The sequence below is a fragment of the Mobula birostris genome, chromosome 27, assembly GCF_030028105.1.
Source record: "Mobula birostris isolate sMobBir1 chromosome 27, sMobBir1.hap1, whole genome shotgun sequence".
NCBI classification, from domain to species: Eukaryota; Metazoa; Chordata; class Chondrichthyes; order Myliobatiformes; family Myliobatidae; genus Mobula; species Mobula birostris.
In genome coordinates, this window is record NC_092396.1 from 39591197 (window position 1) to 39612172 (window position 20976).

The 20976-nt window shown below is 40.2% G+C and overlaps 1 protein-coding gene across 1 annotated transcript in view; it reads left to right on the top strand.

Annotated features, from left to right (window-relative positions):
- disp3 (dispatched RND transporter family member 3) overlaps positions 1–20976 on the top strand; it is a 310321-nt gene that overhangs the window by 65995 nt on the left and 223350 nt on the right. The window contains exon 3 of the mRNA XM_072244981.1: positions 15359–15495. Coding sequence (XP_072101082.1) covers positions 15359–15495 — 137 coding nt within the window. The remainder of the gene's footprint in view (positions 1–15358; positions 15496–20976) is intronic.

Sequence of the window (20976 nt, forward strand, 5' to 3'; positions counted from 1 at the left end):
CTCACATCTACCACTTCAGCTGGCAGCTTGTTCCTCACTCCCACCATCCACTGAGTGAAAAGTTCCCAATCAGATTCCCCTTAAATATTTCACCTTTCACCCTGAACCTATGATCTCGCATTCTAGTCTCACCCAACCTAAGGAGAACAAGACAGCAAGCTTTTACCCGACCAAGACTCCTCATAATTTATATACTGCTATTAAATCTACCCTCATTCCCCTGCACTCCCGAGAATAAATTCCTGTATCTCAGCTCCCAAAGTCCCGGCAACAGCCTTGTGAATTTCTCTACATTCCTTCAAGCTTATTGATAAATTTCCTGTAGATAGATTTGTGCCAGGATGTGTGGAAGGGACTGGTTGAAACTGCTCAGTACGTAAGCCATGATATACTTAGTTTTTCTTTCTAGGCTCAGGAGGAATATTGTGAGAATATATTCCAAAGAAAACTAGTGGATAATAAGATTGTTCTGATAGACAGCAGTGACTTGATGGGCTGAAATGACTTACTTTTGTGTTGTGAGGAAATAAGCTAAATACGGAAGAAGTAACCTAGTTTATCCTGCCTTAAGGAGAAGAACTGGCTCACTGCAAATCTATTCGAAGTTCCTCTCCAACACATACAGCTTAGCCAGAGCATTTCATTGACATACTCAGTCAAATGCTGCCTTGATGTCACTCTCAAGGCAGTGACATCAAGGCACCTACTCTCTCTTCACCTCTCTTATCCGTGTTTGTACCATGGCTGTTATGAGGGCAGGAGCTGAGTCACTCCTGGTTTAACTGAGTGACTCCACATTACTTTTGGTAGCTTTAGTCACTTTTCCATCACCTACTTGCCAACCAAGTAATAGAACATTATAGCACAGTACAGGCCCCCCAGCCCATGATGTTGTGCCAGCATTTTAACTCACTCTAAGATCAATCTAACCCTCCTATCCAACATAGACCTCCAAATTTCTATTATCTAAGCACCTATCTAAAGTTTCTTAAATGCCTGTAATGTATCTGCCTCTACCACTACCCCTGTACTTACTGCACTTCGTGCAAAAAACTTGTTTCTAACATGCCCCCATACTTTCCTCCAATTACATTACTGAAAGATGTTTATTTCTGCGACCCTGTTTTTGAATGATGTTTGCAGGAGACCAATGAGAAATGATTGCAAAATAGAGTATTAATGGAGATCAATATTTTACCAATTAGTTATCCATTCAAAACTGCTGAGGGTTGTCAGAACAAGAATTGATAAATACAACATTGATGTTTATTTCTAAGAAAGTAAACATTACAGATGAAGGATGTCTGAAAATAAATTAAAAATGTAAATGGACATCAAGTTGGGGACATGAACTAAAATACTGTAGAAAATAAGAATGAGTCATGGACAGTGAATGTAGACAGAACAAATGTTCTTGTCATTTGGTGGAAAGAAAGGGGGTCCACCATTTTGTGAAACTGTACAGCAAGCTCCATTTTGTGAACTATCTTGTGAATTGGTTTTGTTCAAGAACAGTTGGATCAAAACAGTTAGTAGTGGAGACAGTGAGGTTCATACTGATAATTTGCTGAACTAGAGATAATTTCTGCATAAATAGTTGATTGTGATATGTTCTTTAGTAAGATAGTACATGCAGGTTTATGAATAGAGCAGCCTGTGACCTGAGTAACCGAAGCTTAGCTACCGGCTACTCTGGCTGCACAGCTCTGATTCAAGGAGAAAAAAGAAAGAGTCATTAGTTACAAGTTGTTACTTGTGAAAAGGGTAATAAAATAATGCTGCTTTGGGCAAGAGCCAATAAAAAGCTGACACATATTAGCCAGATAGGCCAAAGCTAACGAGAGTGAAACACTGCAGTTTAAACTGATACAGAAAGTAAACAAGAATGAGGGGCTTTGAATGCAAAACAGTGAGAAATTTAGAGAGGAACTATCTCAGGGAAGACTCCCATGCTAGGGCTGGGAGAAGAAGAATCAATGGGGAGATCCCCCATTTCTGTGTTATAAATTGGAGAGGTGGTATGCGTAAGTATATTTGCATTAATGAACAGATGTACAGACGTACCAAATAAAGTGGCCACTGAATGTATTTCCAAGTCTACAGTCACTGGACCCCTTGTTTTTGAATTGAATTGAATTGATTTTATATCTTCCATCCTTCACATACATGAGGAGTAAAAATTTTTACATTACGTCTCCATCTAAATGTGCAATCCTTGTAATTTATAATAAATAGAACAGTCAATGTAATATAAGGTGCACTCAAATAGTGTGAGTTAATCAGTCTGGTGGCCTGGTGGAAGAAGCTGTCCAGGAGCCTGTTGGTCCCGGCTTTTATGCTGCGGTACCACTTCTTAGGTGGTAGCAGCTGGAATAGATTGTGGTTGGGATGGCTCGGGTCCCCAATGATCCTACAGGCCCTTTTTACACACCTGCCCTTGTAAATGTCCTAAATCATGGCAAGTTCACAACTACAGATGCGCTGGGCTGTCTGCACCACTCTCTGCAGAGTCCTACAATTAAGAGAGGTACAGTTCCCGTACCAGGCAGTGATGCAGCCAGTCAGGATGCTTTCAATTGTGCCCCTGTAGAAAGTGTTGGCACGTGGCCAAGTGGTTAAGGCATCGGTCTAGTGATCTGAAGGTCACTAGTTTGAGCCGCATCTGAGGCAGCGTGTTGTGTCCTTGAGCAAGGCACTTAACCACACATTGCTCTGCGACAGCACTGGTGTCAAGCTGTATCGACCCTAGTGCCCTTCCCTTGGACAACTTCGGTGGCGTGGAGAGGGGAGACTTGCAACATGGGCAACTGCCGGTCTGCCATACAACCTTGCCCAAGCCTGCGCCCTGGAAACCTTCCAAGGCGCAAATCCATGGTCTCACGAGACTAACGGATGCCTATAAAGAAAGAAAGTTCTTAGGATTTGGGGGCCCATACCAAACTTCCTCAACCATCTGAGGTAAAAGAAGTGCTGTTGTGCCTTTCTGGTGTGCACACTCCACATGAGGTCCTCAATGATGTGGAAGCCAAGGAACTTGAAGCTATTTACCCTCTCAACCCCAGATCCATTGATGTCACTAGGAGTTAGCCCGTCTTCATTCCTCCTGTAATCCACAACCAGCTCCTTTGTTTTTAGAACATTGATGGAGAGGTTGTTTTCTTGACACAAGATCACAAGATCACAACACAAAGGAGCAGAAGTAGGCCATTCAGCCCATGGAGTCTGCTCCGCCACTCCACAATGAGCTAACTATTCTCCCATCTAGTTCCAGTTTATGGCTTCTTCCCCATATCCCTTGATACCCTGACTAATTAGATACCTATCAATCTCCTCCTTAAACACCCTCAATGATCGGGCCTTCACAGCTGTATGTGGCATCGATTTCCATAAATCCACGATCCTCTGGCTAAAAAAATTTCTCCTCATCTCTGTTTTAAATGGGTACCCTCTAATTCTAAGACTGTGGCCTCTTGTCCTGGACTCACCCACTAAGGGAAACAACCTTTCCACATTTACTCTGTCCAACCCTTTCAACATTCGAAATGATTCTATGAGATCCCCTCTCATTATTCTATACTCTGATGAATACAGTCCAAGAGCTGACAAACGCTCCTCATATGTTAGCCCCTGTATTCCAGGAATCATCCTCGTAAATCTTCTCTGAACTCTCTCCAACATCAGAACATCTCTTCTAAGATAGGGGGCCCAAAACTGCACACAGTATTCCAAATGAGGTCTCACCAGTGTCCCATAGAGCCTCATCAACACCTCCTTACTCTTATACACTATTCCTCTTGAAATGAATGCCAACATAGCATTTGCTTTCCTTACTGCCGATCCAACCTGGTGGTTAACCTTTAGGGCATCCTGCACGAGGACCCCTAAGTCCCTTTGCACTTCCGATTTTTGAATTTTCTCCCCATCTAAATAATAATCTGCCCAATTATTTCTTCTTCCAAAATGTACAGCCGTACATTTCTCAACATTGTAACTCATCTGCCATTTCTTTGCCCACTCTCCTAAACTGACCAAGTCTCCCTGCAACCTTTCCGTTTGTTCAACACTTCCTGCTCCTTCACCTATCTTGGTGTCATCCGCAAACTTAGCCACAAAACCATTTAATCCATTATCTAAATCATGAATATACATTGTAAAAAGGAGCGTCCCCAACACCAACCCCCTGCAGAACACCACTGGTAACCAGCAACCCATCAGAATAGGATACCTTTATTCCCACCTTTTGCTTTCTGCCTATCAGCCAATGCTCCACCCATTCCAATACCTTTCCTGTAATTCCATGGGCTCTCATCTTAATTAAGCAGCCTCTTATGCGGCACCTTATCGAAGGCCTTTTGGAAATCCAAATACAAAACATCCACAGCCTCTCCCTTATCAATCTTATCTGAGATTACCTCAAAAAATTCCAATAGGTTGGTGAGGCAGGATCTTCCCTTCATAAAACCACGCTGACTTGGGTCTATCTTGTCATGCACCTCGAGGTATTTCATAACCTCGTGCTGGAGGATCGACTCCAATAACTTTCCAACTACCAATGTCAGACTAATAGGTCTGTAATTTTCTTCTTGCTGCCTCCCTCCTTTCTTAAACAGCGGAACTACATTTGCGACCTTCCAGTCCTCCAGAACCATGCCAGAGTCTATTGATTCCTGGAAGATCATTTCCAATGCCTCCCAATGTCTTCCCTATAGGCCACCTCATTATTGTTTGAGATAAGGCCAATCAATGTAGTATCATCAGCAAATTTAATTAGCAGATTGGAGCTGTGGGTGGCGATACAGTCACGGGTATACAGGGAGTAAAGGAGGGGACTCAGTACGTAGCCCTGAGGGGCTCCTGTGTTGAGAGTCAGAGGCTTGGCAGTGAGGGAGCCCATCTTACCACCTGATGGCGATCTGACAGGAAGTCCAGGATCCAGCTGCACAAGGGAGGGTCAAGGCTGAGATCTCTGAGCTTCCTGTTGAGCCTGGTTGGAACTATGGTGTTGAATGCTGAACTGCAGTCCAAGAAGAGCATTCTCACATAAGCATCCTTCTTCTCCAGATGGGTAAGGACGATATGTAGAGCTGTGGCTATTGCACCATCAGTCGATCGGTTGTGTCGGTAGGTGAATTGTAGGGGGTCCAGTTTGTAATTCATTTATGTGGCAGGACAAAAAATGCACCAGGTTTAAGCAGTATCACTGAATGCATAGTACACTCAATGTTCACTTTCTTGCATCTACCTATAGACCTGCTCATAATGTAGAAATCTAATCAACCAATCATGTGTAAGCTGTAACCTTTTTCAAGTGATGGAGGGTATATTGCATTGGTGACACAGAGGCTGCAGATGGTAGGGTGGTAGGATCTGGGGCAACAGACATTCTGCTAGAGGAATTCAGTGGGTTCAGTTGGAGCTGTAAGGAATTGTTGATGTATTGAGTCAAAATCCTGCAACAATTCACACCAATGCCGCTTGTTTGTTTGTTGCTCCAGGTTGCAGTGGTGCCTCACTTTAGTATTCAGGACATGTTACCAGGGATGAGAGCATCAATGGAATTAGCGCAGAGAAGTATCATTATATATGTGTGTACTGACAGTGATTATATCAGGGCCCCTGGTGTGAGTCCTGTAGTGAATCACTGCCAACTTAACTTGTTACCATCTCTGGGCTGAGGAGAGCTATGAAGAGGCAGTGTCAGCAGCATGTATCCAAGAGGAGTTAATGAGGAAGATTGTAGGATCTAGGTGCTCTACCAACAAATGGAGCGGGTTCTGCCAGTCCACAGCAGTGGCACAAACAGAGTCAGCCCTGAGCCTCACATAGCACTCGTCAACTTATCTTCCTAGTATGCAAAATTATGAGAGAACTGGATAGGGTGAATGCTTGCAGGCTTTTCACCCTCTTGGTCGTGTGAGACTAGAGCTAAAGAGTCATAGGTTTAGGGTGAAAGGTGAAACATTTAAGGGAAATCTGAGGGGAAACTTCGTCACTCCGCGAGTGGTGTGGATGTGAAACGAGCTGTCAGTGGAAGTGCTGGATGCAGGTTCAAATATAACATTTAAGAGAAGCAGATCCCTTTTTGTTAAAGAATATTGAAGAACATACCTGTCAGTGCTTGAGCAGGAGGGTCAAGAGTGCTAAAAGATATCAGTGCTCTTTGACATAGCAAGTGGGACTCTTTATTCACCTTATTTAAAGATAAGCTGGGACTCTAGCCAACATTTTTTCCTCAACCGTCACTTCCAAAACAGATTTAGATGCATTTTCCAACTGCTTATAGGATATTTCTGTATGCAAAATGGCTGCCTATAGTGACAGAACAATGAAAAATACAGAAGTCTATTCAGACCATCTCACCCTGTGTGGGAAGTAACTCCTTAAATGTAATTGTGTAATTTAACGCCATTTCCCTATTTTTCCATATATCCAATTTTCCCCACTCCTAATCCATTTCCTTTTCAAATTCTATTTACAGCTCGGTTGTTATTCATAGCAGAGCCTTCTATAATAGCTCACTATATGCAAGATATAGCTTTAGCTTGCACCTTGATTGCTATGATAACCCAATTGGTAAACGTAAAATGGTTGTGGAATATTTGCCTTCCTTTCATAAATTTGACAACTTACATTAAGTCGGTTGTTCCCATTGAAAACAAGGCACGTTTTCAAACAAATCTTTTCATTGTGACCACAGCTTTTTCTGCTAATCTCATTAATCTTTCTCTCTCTTGGTGCTCAGACTCTAACTGTAACCTAATTAGCGTCTTGTACAAATTCAGCATCACTTTCGTGCTTTTATAGCAAGCATCTTATTTGCATACTTATAGTCTTTTCCATCTTCCATCATCCAGGTAAGTTTATGCTTTTCTTAAAATATGAAATGTATTTCTCTGCATCTGTCTTCTTATTGCAGCTTTCCACCAATCTTACAGTGTTCCTTTCTGAAGGTGTACTTTATTATGCCTCCTAATTTATGAATATTAATCATTTCAAGCATTGAATTAAAGGAAACTTAAAATGTTGCATTACAGCATATACTCTAAGTATCCTTACATGCTTATTGACAGGACATGGTGTGGTAGTGAAAGATTTCTTCATAGGACGGGAAAGAAATGTACCATGGAACTCTGTACAGCCGGGGTTCCCAAACTGGGATCCACGGACCCCTTGCTTAATGGTTTTAGTCCATGGCATGAGAAAAGTTGGGAACCCCTGCTCTGGAGCCAATAGACAATAGACAATAGGTGCAGGAGTAGGCCATTCGGCCCTTCAAGCCAGCACCGCCATTTACTGTGATCATGGCTGATCATCCACTATCAGTATCCAGTTCCTGCCTTATCCCCATAACCTTTGATTCCGCTATCTTTAAGAGCTCTATCCATCTCTTTCTTGAAAGCATCCAGAGACTTGGCCTCCACAGCCTTCTGGGGCAGAGCATTCCATATATCCACCACTCTCTGGGTGAAAAAGTTTTTCCTCAACTCCGTTCTAAATGGCCTACCTCTAATTCTTAAACTGTGGCCTCTGGTTCTGAACTCACCCATCAGCGGGAACGTGTTTCCTGCCTCCAGCGTGTCCAATCCCTTAATAATCTTACATGTTTCAATAAGATCCCCTCTCAGCCTTCTAAATTCCAGAGTATACAAGCCCAGTCGCTCCAATCTTTCGACATATGACAGTCCCGCCATCCCGGGAATTAACCTTGTGAACCTACGCTGCACTCCCTCAATAGCAAGAATGTCCTTCCTCAAATTTGGAGACCAAAACTGCACAGAGTACTCCAGGTGTGGTCTCACCAGGGCCCTGTACAGCTGCAGAAGGACCTCTTTGCTCTTATACTCAACTCTCCTTGTTATGAAGGCCAGCATGCCATTAGCTTTCTTCACTGCCTACTGTACTTGCATGCTTGCTTTCAGTGACTGATGTACAAGAACACCTAGATCTCGTTGTGCTTCCCCTTTTCCTAACTTGACTCCATCTAGATAATAATCTGCCTTCCCATTCTTACCACCAAAGTGGATAACCTCACATTTATCCACATTAAACTGCATCTGCCCACTCACCCAGCCTGTCCAAGTCACCCTGCATTCTCATAACATCCTCCTCACATATCACACTGCCACCCAGCTTTGTGTCATCGGCAAATTTGCTAATGTTACTTTTAATTCCCTCATCTAAATCATTAATATATATTGTAAACAGCTGCGGTCCCAGCACTGAACCCTGAGGTACCCCACTGGTCACCACCTGCCATTCCGAAAGGGACCCGTTAATCGCTACTCTTTGTTTTCTGTCAGCCAGCCAATTTTCAATCCATGTCAGTACTCTGCCCCCAATACCATGTGCCCTAATTTTACCCACTAATCTCCTATGTGGGACAAAGGCTTTCTGAAAGTCCAGGTACACTACATCCACTGACTCTCCCTTGTCCATTTTCATAGTTACATCCTCAAAAAATTCTAGAAGATTAGTCAAGCACGATTTCCTCTTCGTAAATCCATGCTGACTCAGACCGGTCCTGTTACTACTATCCAGATGTGTCGTAATTTCATCTTTTATAATTGACTCCAGCACCTTTCCCACCACCGACAACAGGCTAACCGGTCTATAATTCCCTGTTTTCTCTCTTCCTCCCTTCTTGAAGAGAGGGACAACATTAGCCACACTCCAATCCACAGGAACTGATCCTGAATCTATAGAACATTGGAAAATGATTACCAATGCATCCACGACTTCTAAAGCCACCTCCTTAAGTACCATGTGATTCAGACCATCAGGTCCCGGGGACTTATCAACCTTTAGACCCAACAGCCTATCCAACACCATTTCCTGCCTAATATAAATTTCCTTCAATTCATCCATTACCCTAGGTCCTTTGGCCACTATTACATCTGGGAGATTGTTTGTGTCTTCCCTAGTGAAGACAGATCCAAAGTACCTATTCAAATCGTCTGCCATTTCCTTGTTCCCCATAATAAATTCACCCGCTTCTGTCTTCAAGGGCCCAATTTTGGTCTTAACTATTTTTTTCCTTTTCACATACCTAAAGAAGCTTTTACTATCCTCCTTTATATTCTTGGCTAGTTTACCTTCGTACCTCATTTTTTCTCCGCGTATTGCCTTTTTAGTTACCTTCTGTTGCTCTTTAAAAGTTTCCCAATCCTCCGGCTTCCCACTCGTCTTTGCTATGTTATACTTCTTCTCTTTTATTTTTAAACTGTCCATTATTTCCCTTGTCAGCCATGGCCTCCCCTTACTCCCCTTAGAATCTTTCTTCCTCTTTGGAATGAACTAATCCTGCACCTTCATCATTATTCCCAGAAACACTTGCCATTGCTGTTCCACTGTCATCCCTACTAGGGTATTGTTCCATTGAACTTTGGCTAGCTCCTCCCTCATATCACCATAGTTCCCTTTGTTCAACTGTAATACTGACACTTCCGAGTTTCCCTTCTCCCTCTCAAATTGTGGATTAAAACTTATCATATTATGGTCCCTACCTCCTAATGGCTCCTTTACCTCGAGGTCCCTGATCAAATCCGGTTCATTGCACAACACTAAATCTAGAATTGCATTCTGTCTGGTAGGCTCCAGAACAAGCTGTTCTAAGAATCCATCTCGGAGGGACTCCACAAACTCCCTTTCTTGGGGTCCAGTACCAACCTGATTCCTCCAGTCTACCTGCATGTTGAAGTCCCCCATAACAACTGTAGCATTACCTTTGCAACATGCCAATTTTAACTCTTGATTCAACTTACACCCTACATCCAGACTACTGTTTGGGGGCCTGTAGATAACTCCCATCAGGGTCTTTCTACGCTTAGAATTTCTCAGTTCTATCCATACTGACTCTACGTCTCCTGATTCTATGTCCCCCCTCACAAGGGACTGAATATCATTCCTCACCAACAGAGCCACCCCACCCCCTCTGCCCGTCAGTCTGTCCTTTCGATAGGCCGTATACCTTGAATATTCATTTCCCAGGCCCTGTCCACTTGAAGCCATGTCTCTGTTATTCCCACAACATCATACTTACCAATTTCCAACTGTGCCTCAAGCTCGTCCACTTTATTTCTTATACTCCGTGCATCCATATACAGTACTTTTAATTCATTACTCCCCTCACCTCCCATATCAATTCCTATTTCACTTGACCATACTGTACGATCCCTTCTTGAGCTTTCTGCTCTGTTGATTCTGCTGTCTTTCTTAACTATTCTTATTCTCACTTTCCCTTTATCTCCATCCTTATGTTTCCAGTTCATCAGTTCGTCCCCTCCCCCCACTACTTAGTTTAAACACACCCGTGTTGCAGAGGCAAACTTGCCTGCCAGAATGCTGGTGCCCCGCTTGTTAAGGTGCAACCCGTCCCTTTTGTACCCGTCTCTTTTCTCCGGTTATATTTATACTAATCTGACTTGCATGCACAGGGCACAATTTCCAAATGCACCAGTGACACCAAAACCTAGAGATGTAGTGAACTGTGAGGTGAATAGTAAATAGATTTCGAGGCAATATGAACCATTTGGTATAACAGTAATATGTGGCAGTTGAATGTTACTACTGAGGTATGCATCGTTGTATTTTGGAAGGAAGAATGAGGAGGGGCAATATAAGTTAAACAGTTCAGAATGGGGTACAAGAACAGAGAGGTTTAGGGGTGTATTTGATAGTTTGTTGAAAATGGCAGGTGGTTTGAAAGTGGTTAAAGAGCACACTGAATCCCAAGCTTTCTAAACAGTGATAGGGTGTATGAGAGCAAGGAGCTTACTGTGCAGCTTGTTAAAATACTGACTTATCCACAACTGAAGTGGTGTGTCCCATCTGAGATTCCTTTGCCTGCATTGTGTTGTCCACTTGCTAGCAAATGTGGCTTTCTTTCATGTTCCAGTATGCTCCAATTTGCCCTTCGGCACAACAGGCCCACAAGTAAGTGTCATTTCATTGACTCTTCACTCAATCCAGGACTTCTGGACAGCAAAAATGTGTTCATCAGGATGCTCTTTTATCAACACAGCTAGGCATTCACAATATCAGAGTCAGGTTTAATATCATCGGCATATATTGTGAAATACATAGTTAAATTAAGTAAGTAGAAAAAAAGTTACGAGGTAGTGTTCGTAGGTTCCATGTCCAATCAGGGTGCAGGGTTGTTGCTGTGACACCAGCAAACTAGCTGATATATCTCATTCCCGTATGCCTTCTCATAATCATCTGAAATTCTGCCAACAGTAATTATGTCATCTGTGAATTTATACATGCCACTTGAGCTGTGCCTAGCTGCACACAGTCGTGGGTATAGAGAACCCAACATCTAGTGTTAAAATAAAATCTGTATGTCTCTTGGTTTCCCCTTCCTGGGAGCAATATTTTGTTTAGATGATGAAAAGCAGAATCAGATATAGAAATCATGGCTGTACAGAAAATGCTGGGTCCATCAAGCTGCTTGCTGCATTGCCAAGATTTCCATCTGTTGATTATAAAAATGCCAAAGGCTTTTTGTTTTTAGATTGTCAAATTATGAAGCGCAGCTACGATAGTCAGGTCATGTCATACAAATACCTGATGACTGAATGCCAAAGAATACCCTTTTTAGCACATTAAAAACTGGAAATCAATTGGCAGTTGACATTAAAGGGGTGTAAAAGCAAAATCTGGTTATAGGTAGCAAATGGGACCAGCTCAAGAAGGCAGCTTGGTAGGTATGGACCAGTTCAACAGAAGAACCTGTTTAAGGACATAGAATTCTACAGAAAGTATAAGTCCTAAGGTCCACAACATTGCGCCGACCTTTTAACTTACTCTGAGATCAATCTACCACTTCCCCCCTACATTTACATGTTCATGTGTTGTTTTACACCATGTCTCCATTACCCTGGAGCAGGCCCAAGGAGATGTTCCTACATCAGTAACTTTTTGTTCCACATAAGAAAGCTGGAAGAAAACTTGCGCATTACTTTTCCAAATCTGGATGTTAGTGCCAGTTGAAGGAAACTCTTCTGTGGCATCCCAACATGGCAGTGTGAGAACCAAGAACAGCTCTTCTTAAATATTGTACAGATACCAAAATTTAAAATTGTTGGCATATTCCTGCCTGATGGCCAGGTCAGATGGTGTAAAAGTCACATCAAGGCCTCACCTGCCTATATTGTTACCTTTGTCCTACATTTGGTTTTCAATATTTCCTGGAAATGTCAGCTTATTGAAGGGTCCCCACACTTGGTCCTGGCCTTGGTACTCTTGGGGCAAAAGTTCAAAGCTGGAGTCACAAAAATCTTCAGCCTGATTCCTCAGCTGAGATAATCCCTATTACTTTAAATGGTTTAGTTTTGATTGTTAAAACATCAGATGAGGACTTTGTACATTTTGCACAGCATCGATGCACATAGACTCTAAATTTTCTGTTCCTTTGGAATATAGAACTTGTTGAAAATGAACATCAAATCTGTGATTATGTGGAAAACAGAAAGGACAAGTTAACAGCCTAGAATAGATTAATTTGCACAAAGCCAAGTTACCGTTTTCCCTTCTTTCTTTGCAACCTAAGCAACTATATTTCCAGCTATTTGGAGAATTTGTTGCAGGCTTTTTCCTTCTGTTTGGCTGCCTCAAATAATTGGGCACCAGTTTCTCCAGCTCACAGTAAATGAGAGGCCTTCTCCTTTTATAAAGTACATAAAATTAAAAGAGGAAACATTACTTCTGAATATAGTTTCAAATATTCATCAACAAAGCCTCTGGTACTTGGGATATGAGTCAGCAGACTGGATGCCAAATAGACTTCATGCTGCTCTGATCTTCATTACCTGCAAACAAGTTGAATAAACAGGAAACATGGTGAATAAACAGAATTGTTTTAGAGTTCCTGAGACAGAAGGTTCAAGTTAATTGGGCTATCGATTAATCGGTGCAGCCGCTTATATGGGACAACTCTTAAGGGACTAAAAGTAATCAAGAACATAGCTGGAATCCCATTCATTTATTTGGGACATAATATTGCTCAATTGGGACAGGAGACTGTTTCTGAACAATTTCTAACTAGTGTTAATCGTGTGCACTTGTGTTGCCGTTAGAAACTACACCGTGCTTTGAGTGAACAGTTTATAAATAGCATTAGTTGTATGTGTTTATGTTCAAAAATCAGGGATGTTTGTCACTGATAGTTGATAAGAAATAAACAGTAGGATAATTCAGAACTGTTTTTCTCACTGTGGTTTCAAGCATTCAGGCTTGGAAATGCCAGCAATGGCTGGGAGCAAAAATGAAACAATTTCACTACTTTCACAAGTTATGAACTATGAAGAATTTGAACATATTGACAGTCATCGTGAATGTTACAATCAAATTGAAGATTTGGAGGATGCAAAATGCAAGATTTGGTTGAAAGCATTGTAGGAAGAAAGTTCACTATCTGCACTAGGCGGCTGCACTGATTTTATTTATTTAGAGTCAAAAGAACTTGGATGAATTGTTGATAATTATTAGAAACTAATACACAGTCTTAGTGTACTATAGTAGTATTGGGAGTGTTCTAATTGGTTCTGTATTTCATTTAAATACATAATTTGTTGCACAGTTAAGTAGTAGTTTGTCTTTTTTGTACCTTTTCAACTATTTCTGTGAAACTTTGGCTAATTGGGGCAGCCGCTTAATTGGGCCAAAATGTACTGGTCCCAATGTGCCCCAATTAACCGGAATCCAATGCAGTGAGAACACTATCCAGCTTAACATGAAGCAACTATCAAAACATTGATCTGTGGCTTGATATAAAAAGAATATGGGCTTACAGCAGGAGAAAAGCCATACAGTTAGCATTTGTGGTCTCAATGAGTATTCAGTCAGGATGTACACTTGACTGTTATAAAGTTTGTGTTGGAGACAATATTCTGAAATCTTTTCTTCTGACAAACACCTGGATCTAACTTCTGCTATTTTACAATCAGGTACTCTCAACCTGAATGGGAAAATAAGTGCAAGTTATTTATGTATAAATAATGATATGGAACTATCAGCATGGTGCAGTTAACGGTGATCTACTGAGGGAAAAGGAAGATTGCTGAAATGGAGTGCAAGGGGTTTCAATCTACATTTAACTGCTCTCAAACATAGAACTGGGTTGATGTCCTTTACATAGATATCCAGAAGCCATTTGATTTATTTTGTATCAAAGGTTATTACAAAAATCAAAACTTGTGGAGTCAAAGGAACATATTGGCGTGGTTAGAAGACTGACTGGGTATCAAGAGGAAGAGGCATGCATTAAATGAGTTGGAATGATACGAGTAGGTACCACAAGGTTCGGTACTGGGACCTCAATTTTTTTTATAATTTATACAAATAACATGGATGACAGCATCTAAGACCTGGTTCTTAAATTTGCCGATCAGGAACCTTAAATTCTGGTAAGATCGTGGTGCACGTGGATGCTTTGGCCTCTATGAAGCGAACCAAAGGTGTTACTGCCTTTTTTGTAAATGTCTTTTTTACAAACACAAGATACTACTGGACAATAAGAACTTCAAAACTACAAGTCTACCCAGTCGCTACTTTGAGACCTGCACGTCGTCTGTCATAACAGCCATTTTAATTCCATCTCCCAATCTCCCATTCCCATACTGACATATCTACTCATGGCCTGCACTATTGCCGAGTTGAGATTAGACACAGGTTACAGGAACAACACTTCATATTCAGTCTTGGTAGCCTCCAACCTAACATCATCACGTTGATTTCTCTAACTTCTGGTAACCACTCCCCACTGCTCCCACTCCCCTTTGTTTTCCATTATCGCTTTGGGCCCCTTTACAGCTTCTCCTTACCCTCCCCTGCCCTCATGACCCACCCATCGCCTTCACCTTCCTCCCTCTAGTTCGCCACCTTCTTCCCTTTATTCCCTGGTCTACTGTCCTCTCCTATCAGATTCCACCTCTTCCATCAGCTCTTTCCTCTTCCATCTCTTACCTGCAGCTTATTACATCATTTGCTGCCCCCCCCCACACACACCACCTGGAATCACCTGTTCCCAGCTCATGCTCCACCCTTTCTGTCCTTTCTCTGTCCAGTCCTGATGAAAGATCATAGCCCAAAATAATTACTGTTCATTTCCCTCCACGGATGCTGCCTGACCTGCTGAGTTTCTCTAGTTTCTTCAGTTTTTATCTAATATCCTGTAATGTGTCATAGTTATCCAGCAACCAAAGTCATTGATGATATGGTGTTACATATTCTAATTTGTCTTTTGCTGAGGTTTATAGTGGGAATACTTGGATATATATACTTGCAGTGATCAATACTGAAAATATGGAGCCAAATATTTCTACAAATCTAGCTACTTATTTTGTTTATTCCTTTGCAGAAAAGTGAAAGTCCTTTATGGTGGAACCGACCTGTTTGACTATGAAGTAAGACGAACATTTAAGAATGACATGTTGCTGGCTTTTATTAGCAGTGGATGTATAGCAGTCCTGGTGTACATTCTTACCTCATTTTCAGGTTAGTGCTGCTACCACTTTAAACCGTTGCTACCTTTTCTTGCAGTCTGCATTGCTACTATTCCCCTGCCCTTACCAGTGTCATACAAACAGTGGCTCCTAATTGATAGTCAGCACCACAGGATTCTTCTGGCTTGAATTTTGCCCTATTCCCTTGCAGCCTTTTTTATCCAGGTAACCTTCTGTCCTTTGCACAGTTTTCATCAGCTCATAATTTTCCTTTTCTTTCTCTGTATTTTGATTGGTCAAGAGTGTAATACCAGGCCACAAGTGTGAGGAAGATCTATCGCCTTTAAGTGGCAAAGCCGAATATAATCAAATTCAACTAATAAATACAGCTAATTAATTGGGGGAAAAATGGCTGAGGAGCTGATGTACTGTATTTACAACATGTAGGAAGTTGTAAACCCCACAGTGGACAATTGGCTGCTCAAAGGACTTCCAATAGTATACATGTTGTCTGCTCGAGCTGAAGTCCAAGTCTGAGCAGTGTAACATATCAGGAAGGGGGAGAATGACCTGGACACAGTATTATAGGAGGCAGTCAAACCGTTTAGATTAACTACCTCAGAGTTGATGAATGGTCGAAGACAAGATGTTGTGACTACAGAAAATGCAGGTAGAGGGATCAAGAGGGTAGTTCTGGAAGATCATCAGCCCTTACCCTTGTCTAACCAGTGTGATGTTCTTGATCCTTGTGTGGATGAGGATAATGAGTGCAGGGAGGATGTGCAAACTCCACAGAGCATCATGGTACAGAGAGCCATTCAAGTGGGACAGGAAAGAGAAATATAGTGGTGATAGGGTACAGAATAGTTGAATGGATACTATTCTCTGCAACAAAAGTAGAAAGCCCTATAGGCTGAGTTGCCTACTCCATACTGGATCTAAGGGTTCTAATTCATAGGACCCTTAATAGTGGGGAAAGAAGACTGGTCCATTGGGATGGGCTGCATGTGAACTGTGCTGGGACCAGTTTTTGGTAAATCACATATGTTGAGAACAGGCTAAATGGGAAAAGGAGGTGGTGTGATATTGTTAAGCAAGGTACCGGAATGGTTCTGAGCCATAATATAAAGGCAGTGGGTAATTGTGTTGAATCTGTTTGGGTTGAAATTATAAATAGCAGGGGAGGGGATATGTGGGTGAGAGTAGTCTATGGACCTGCAAAAGTGACCTCTTGATAGGTCAGAGCATAAATAAGGAAATATCAGGGGCCAATTTGAAGGGGCTACAAGTAACATGAGAGATTTTAATCTATTTTTTAATTGGATGAACCCAACTGGCAAGTGTATCATACAAGAAAATTATGGCATGCATTTGGATTGTTTCACCGAGCAGTTTACTGCAGAACTGGGAGCAGGTTATTTTAGATTTGATCTTATATACTGTAATGAGGAATGGATTAGTGACCATTATACAATAGAATACCAAATGCAGTATGAGGATAAACACCACTGGTCCACAAAAAGTATCCTCAGTTTAGAGACTCAGTCGAGAATCACTGGTAGATACTCAAACAGCTAGTCTGTACAGCTCAGCAAGAGTTTATCCCAAACAAGAAAAGGGGTTCCATGAGAAAGAATCAAATCCATGGTAACAAATAAAGTAAAGAAATTGAAATAGAAAATTAAATATACAGAGTGACGTGGGTTAACGGTAGACCAGAAGACTGGGAAGTTTTTAGGATCAGGCAACACAGGCAACACAAGAAAATGAATTTTGAAAGAAAATTTGCACATAGTATAAAAACAAATATAAACATTACATAACAAAGAGAGCAGCTGAGGAAAATGCAATTTCTAGAAAATAAGGTTGGTGAATTAATAACATAAAGCAAAGAAGGAGCTGACATGTTGATATATTTTGCACCAGTCTTTAGGTGGAGGACATTGCTAATCTCTCAAATATTTCAGATTTCAAATAACATAGGTGAATTTGCAAGGCTCCCAATTTCAGAGAATAAAGTGTTGGAGACACTCACAACATTAAAAACAGGACACCAGGACCCAATGGAGTTTTAAATGCAAATAGCTACAGAGGTAGGCAATTTATTGGTTGAAATTTCTCATAGCTTGTTAAAACCCTGGGACAGTGTCAGAAAATTGAAAAATTCCAATGTTTGTTTGAAAAAGAAGAAAGGCAGGCTACTGGCCACTTAGTTTAACAGCTATTATTGGCAAGATGCTAGAGTCAATAATCAAAGAGAAAATAACTAATCATTTGGGAAAGCTGAATATAATTAAATCTGGTCAACATGGTTTTATGAAAAGTAAATATGTTTGAGATACCAACTCAAAATTTATGAGGATGTAACAGAGGGAGATGATAGAGTGGAACCTGTAGATGTAGTGTATTCCAAAATGTGTTTGACAATGTGCCACATTGAATAAATTGAAAGCCCGTGGTATCAGAAGAAGTGTGTTAGAAAGGATTTTTATTCCTAAATCCTTTTTTGATACTATTGATTCTAAAATTTCCTCTTATTTATAGCAAAATAAAAACCCCAGATTAAGTAAAAAAAATACTTACAGAAATCTAAGAAAGATGGTGGTTTGGCATTGCCTAATCTAAGATTTAACTATTGGGCAATTAATATTCGATATTTAATACTTTGGACGCAAGATTGGAATATAACTCCAAACCCACATTGGGTAAACCCTGAAGGCCACTCTGTACAGGGGTTTTCTTTAGCTTCCATTTCAGGAACATCACTTCCTTTTGTACTATCTAAATTGAATAAACACATGTTTAACCCTATAGTTAAACATACATTGCGAATATGGTTTCAATTTCTTAAATTTTTTGCCCTGAATGAATTTATGTTATCAAGTCCTATCATATCTAATTTCTTTTTTCAACCCTCGGTAATGGACCAAGCCTTTTTGATAGGAAAACGAAAGCTATAATATGTTTTTGTGACTTATTTCTGGATAACTGTTTTATGCCTTTTGAGCAGTTATCTAAGAAATTGGATTTGCCTAGATCCCATTTTTTTATATACTTACAAATAAGAATTTTTTTAAATACTACGTTGCCTACCTTTCCCGACTTCAAATCCTACTGATATTATTGATAAAATTTTAGGTTCAAATCCTTTTCAGAAGGGATTAATAGCAATTATTTATGATATAATTATGAAATTACAGCCAGGTATATCTGATAAAATTAAAAATGAATGGGAATGGGAAGTTCAACTTTGTCGACCTATAGAGAAATGGGATAAAATTTTTCAATTAGTCAGTACTTCTATATGTGCTAAACATACACTAATACAATTTAAAGTAGTACATACAGCGCATATGTCTAAGGATAAATTAGCTCGTTTTTATTCCCATATAAACCCTACTTGTGATAGATGTCACTCTGATGTGGCTTTTTTAACTCATATGTTTTGGTCCTGTCCTCTTTTGGAAAAATATTGGAAAGATATTTTTGATATTATTTCAACAGTTCTATGTTTTGATTTACAACCCCATCCTATTATGGCAATTTTTGGATTGCCAACGGTAGAACATAGATCTTTGTCTTCTTCAGCCTGTCGGATGATAGCATTTGTTACTTTAATGGCTAGAAGATCTATTTTGTTGAACTGAAAGGAAATCAAACCTCCTACTACATTCCAATGGTTTTCTCAAACTATATTAAGTTTAAATTTAGAAAAAGTTAGAAGTGATATTTTTGATCCTTTGGTTAAATTTGAAGAAACTTGGAAACCTTTTATGCAACATTTTCATATGATGTAATCTGACCTTTCCAAATTTTTTTAACTTAAATTATATGAATAGAGGAGCAGAGTTGAGGACATTACTGAACATGTCTGATTCAAGATATTGGTCTAGCCCTGTTTTGTTCTGTTTCTTTTTGTTTTTTCTTTTTCTTTTGGGGACTTTTCTTTGTTTATATATTTTTTTTCTTTATTTTTTTTATGACTAATTTCATTATGAGTTTGGAGGTCTATTATACCAATGTTACTTAAAATCCTTTTTGTATATGCTGATTAAGATTATTCTAATCTCTTTGTATCGACTTTGTTATTGAGTTTATAATTTTGAAAATTAATAAAAAGATTTAAAAAGAAAAATAGAAAGGATTGAAAATTGGTTGTCTCATAGCAAGTGGAGAGTTGGAATATGACAATTAGAAGTAGTTAAAGTGGAGGTGGATAAAAACTTGGTGGGTTGTGAACCAGGGGTGTACGGAGAAATGGCACAGAAGAGTTGAAGCCGGCATAGTTCACCCATGATCACATGAAATGATGGGGCAGGCTTGAAGGGCCTGATGACCTACTTCTGCTCCTATTTTGCTGTGTCCTTGACATTTGTGTTTTGAGATCTCCCTGTCTCAAACACTGGAACACCCTCCTTAGACATCTGTACCTATCACTTTGTTCCCTGTTCTAATTTACACTTGAATTATATTCAGTTATATGAACATGTTATATAATTCAATTGTTGTTGAAATCTTGGATGGAATCATAGATCCGGCAAAGAAATGCACACAAATACACAAGGTCATCTATTGTATATAATTTCAAATACCTTGCTTAAGAAACCAGCACATGATTTTAAATTCAAAGTAAATTTGTTCTCAAAGTACTTATATTTCACCAAATACAACCCTGAGATGCATTTCCTTGCAGACGTACTTGATAAATCCAGTAAACATAATTGAATCTATGAAAGACCGCACCAACTGGGCATACTGAAGACAATAAACTGTGCAAAAACTAAAAGAAAGAATAATAATAATACATTCCAACAACACATAACACACAGAAATCGAAAAAGTGAAAAATACCAGAAATATGCTGAATTAAAAGAGGAAATTGAAAGACTATGGAACAGAGTGTACATTGTCCCTACAGTAATATCTACAACTGGTATCATCCCAAAGTCAGTACACAATAGCATTAAACAATTAGGGCTACGCAGCAGTATCTATGTAATTCTTCAGAAATCCATAATACTAAAACACTACTAGAATAGTCTGAAAGTTCCTGACAATTGAAAAATGAGTGTGCTTGGCTGGGCCTATACCTTAGGTTTTACCAACCTGAGCTGAGAGAAAAAATAATAATAATAATAAATAAGTAAGCAAAATGTATTGAGAACGTGAGTTGAAGAATCCGTGAAAGCGAGTCCATAGGTTGTGGGAACACTTCAGTGATGGGGCTATATTGCAAGATATCTCCACTTAACCGAACTCTCGCCCCCACAGATTGTGTTTCAGTCATGAAAGGCAGTGGTTGTTTATATCGCATCTCTACCTTAACAACTGATGTTTACACAAGAATAGGCCATTTAAATCCATTCTTTCCGAAGCAACCAAAACACAGAACACACTCAGTCTTCTCATCACACGTGGTGAGCAAACCACATGCATCAGAGATGCTGTGCCCTTAAAATATGAGAACTGTGAAACCCATTAGAAAATATAAATAGCACATAGAGAATAATGACAGATTCTATAACATACTGCC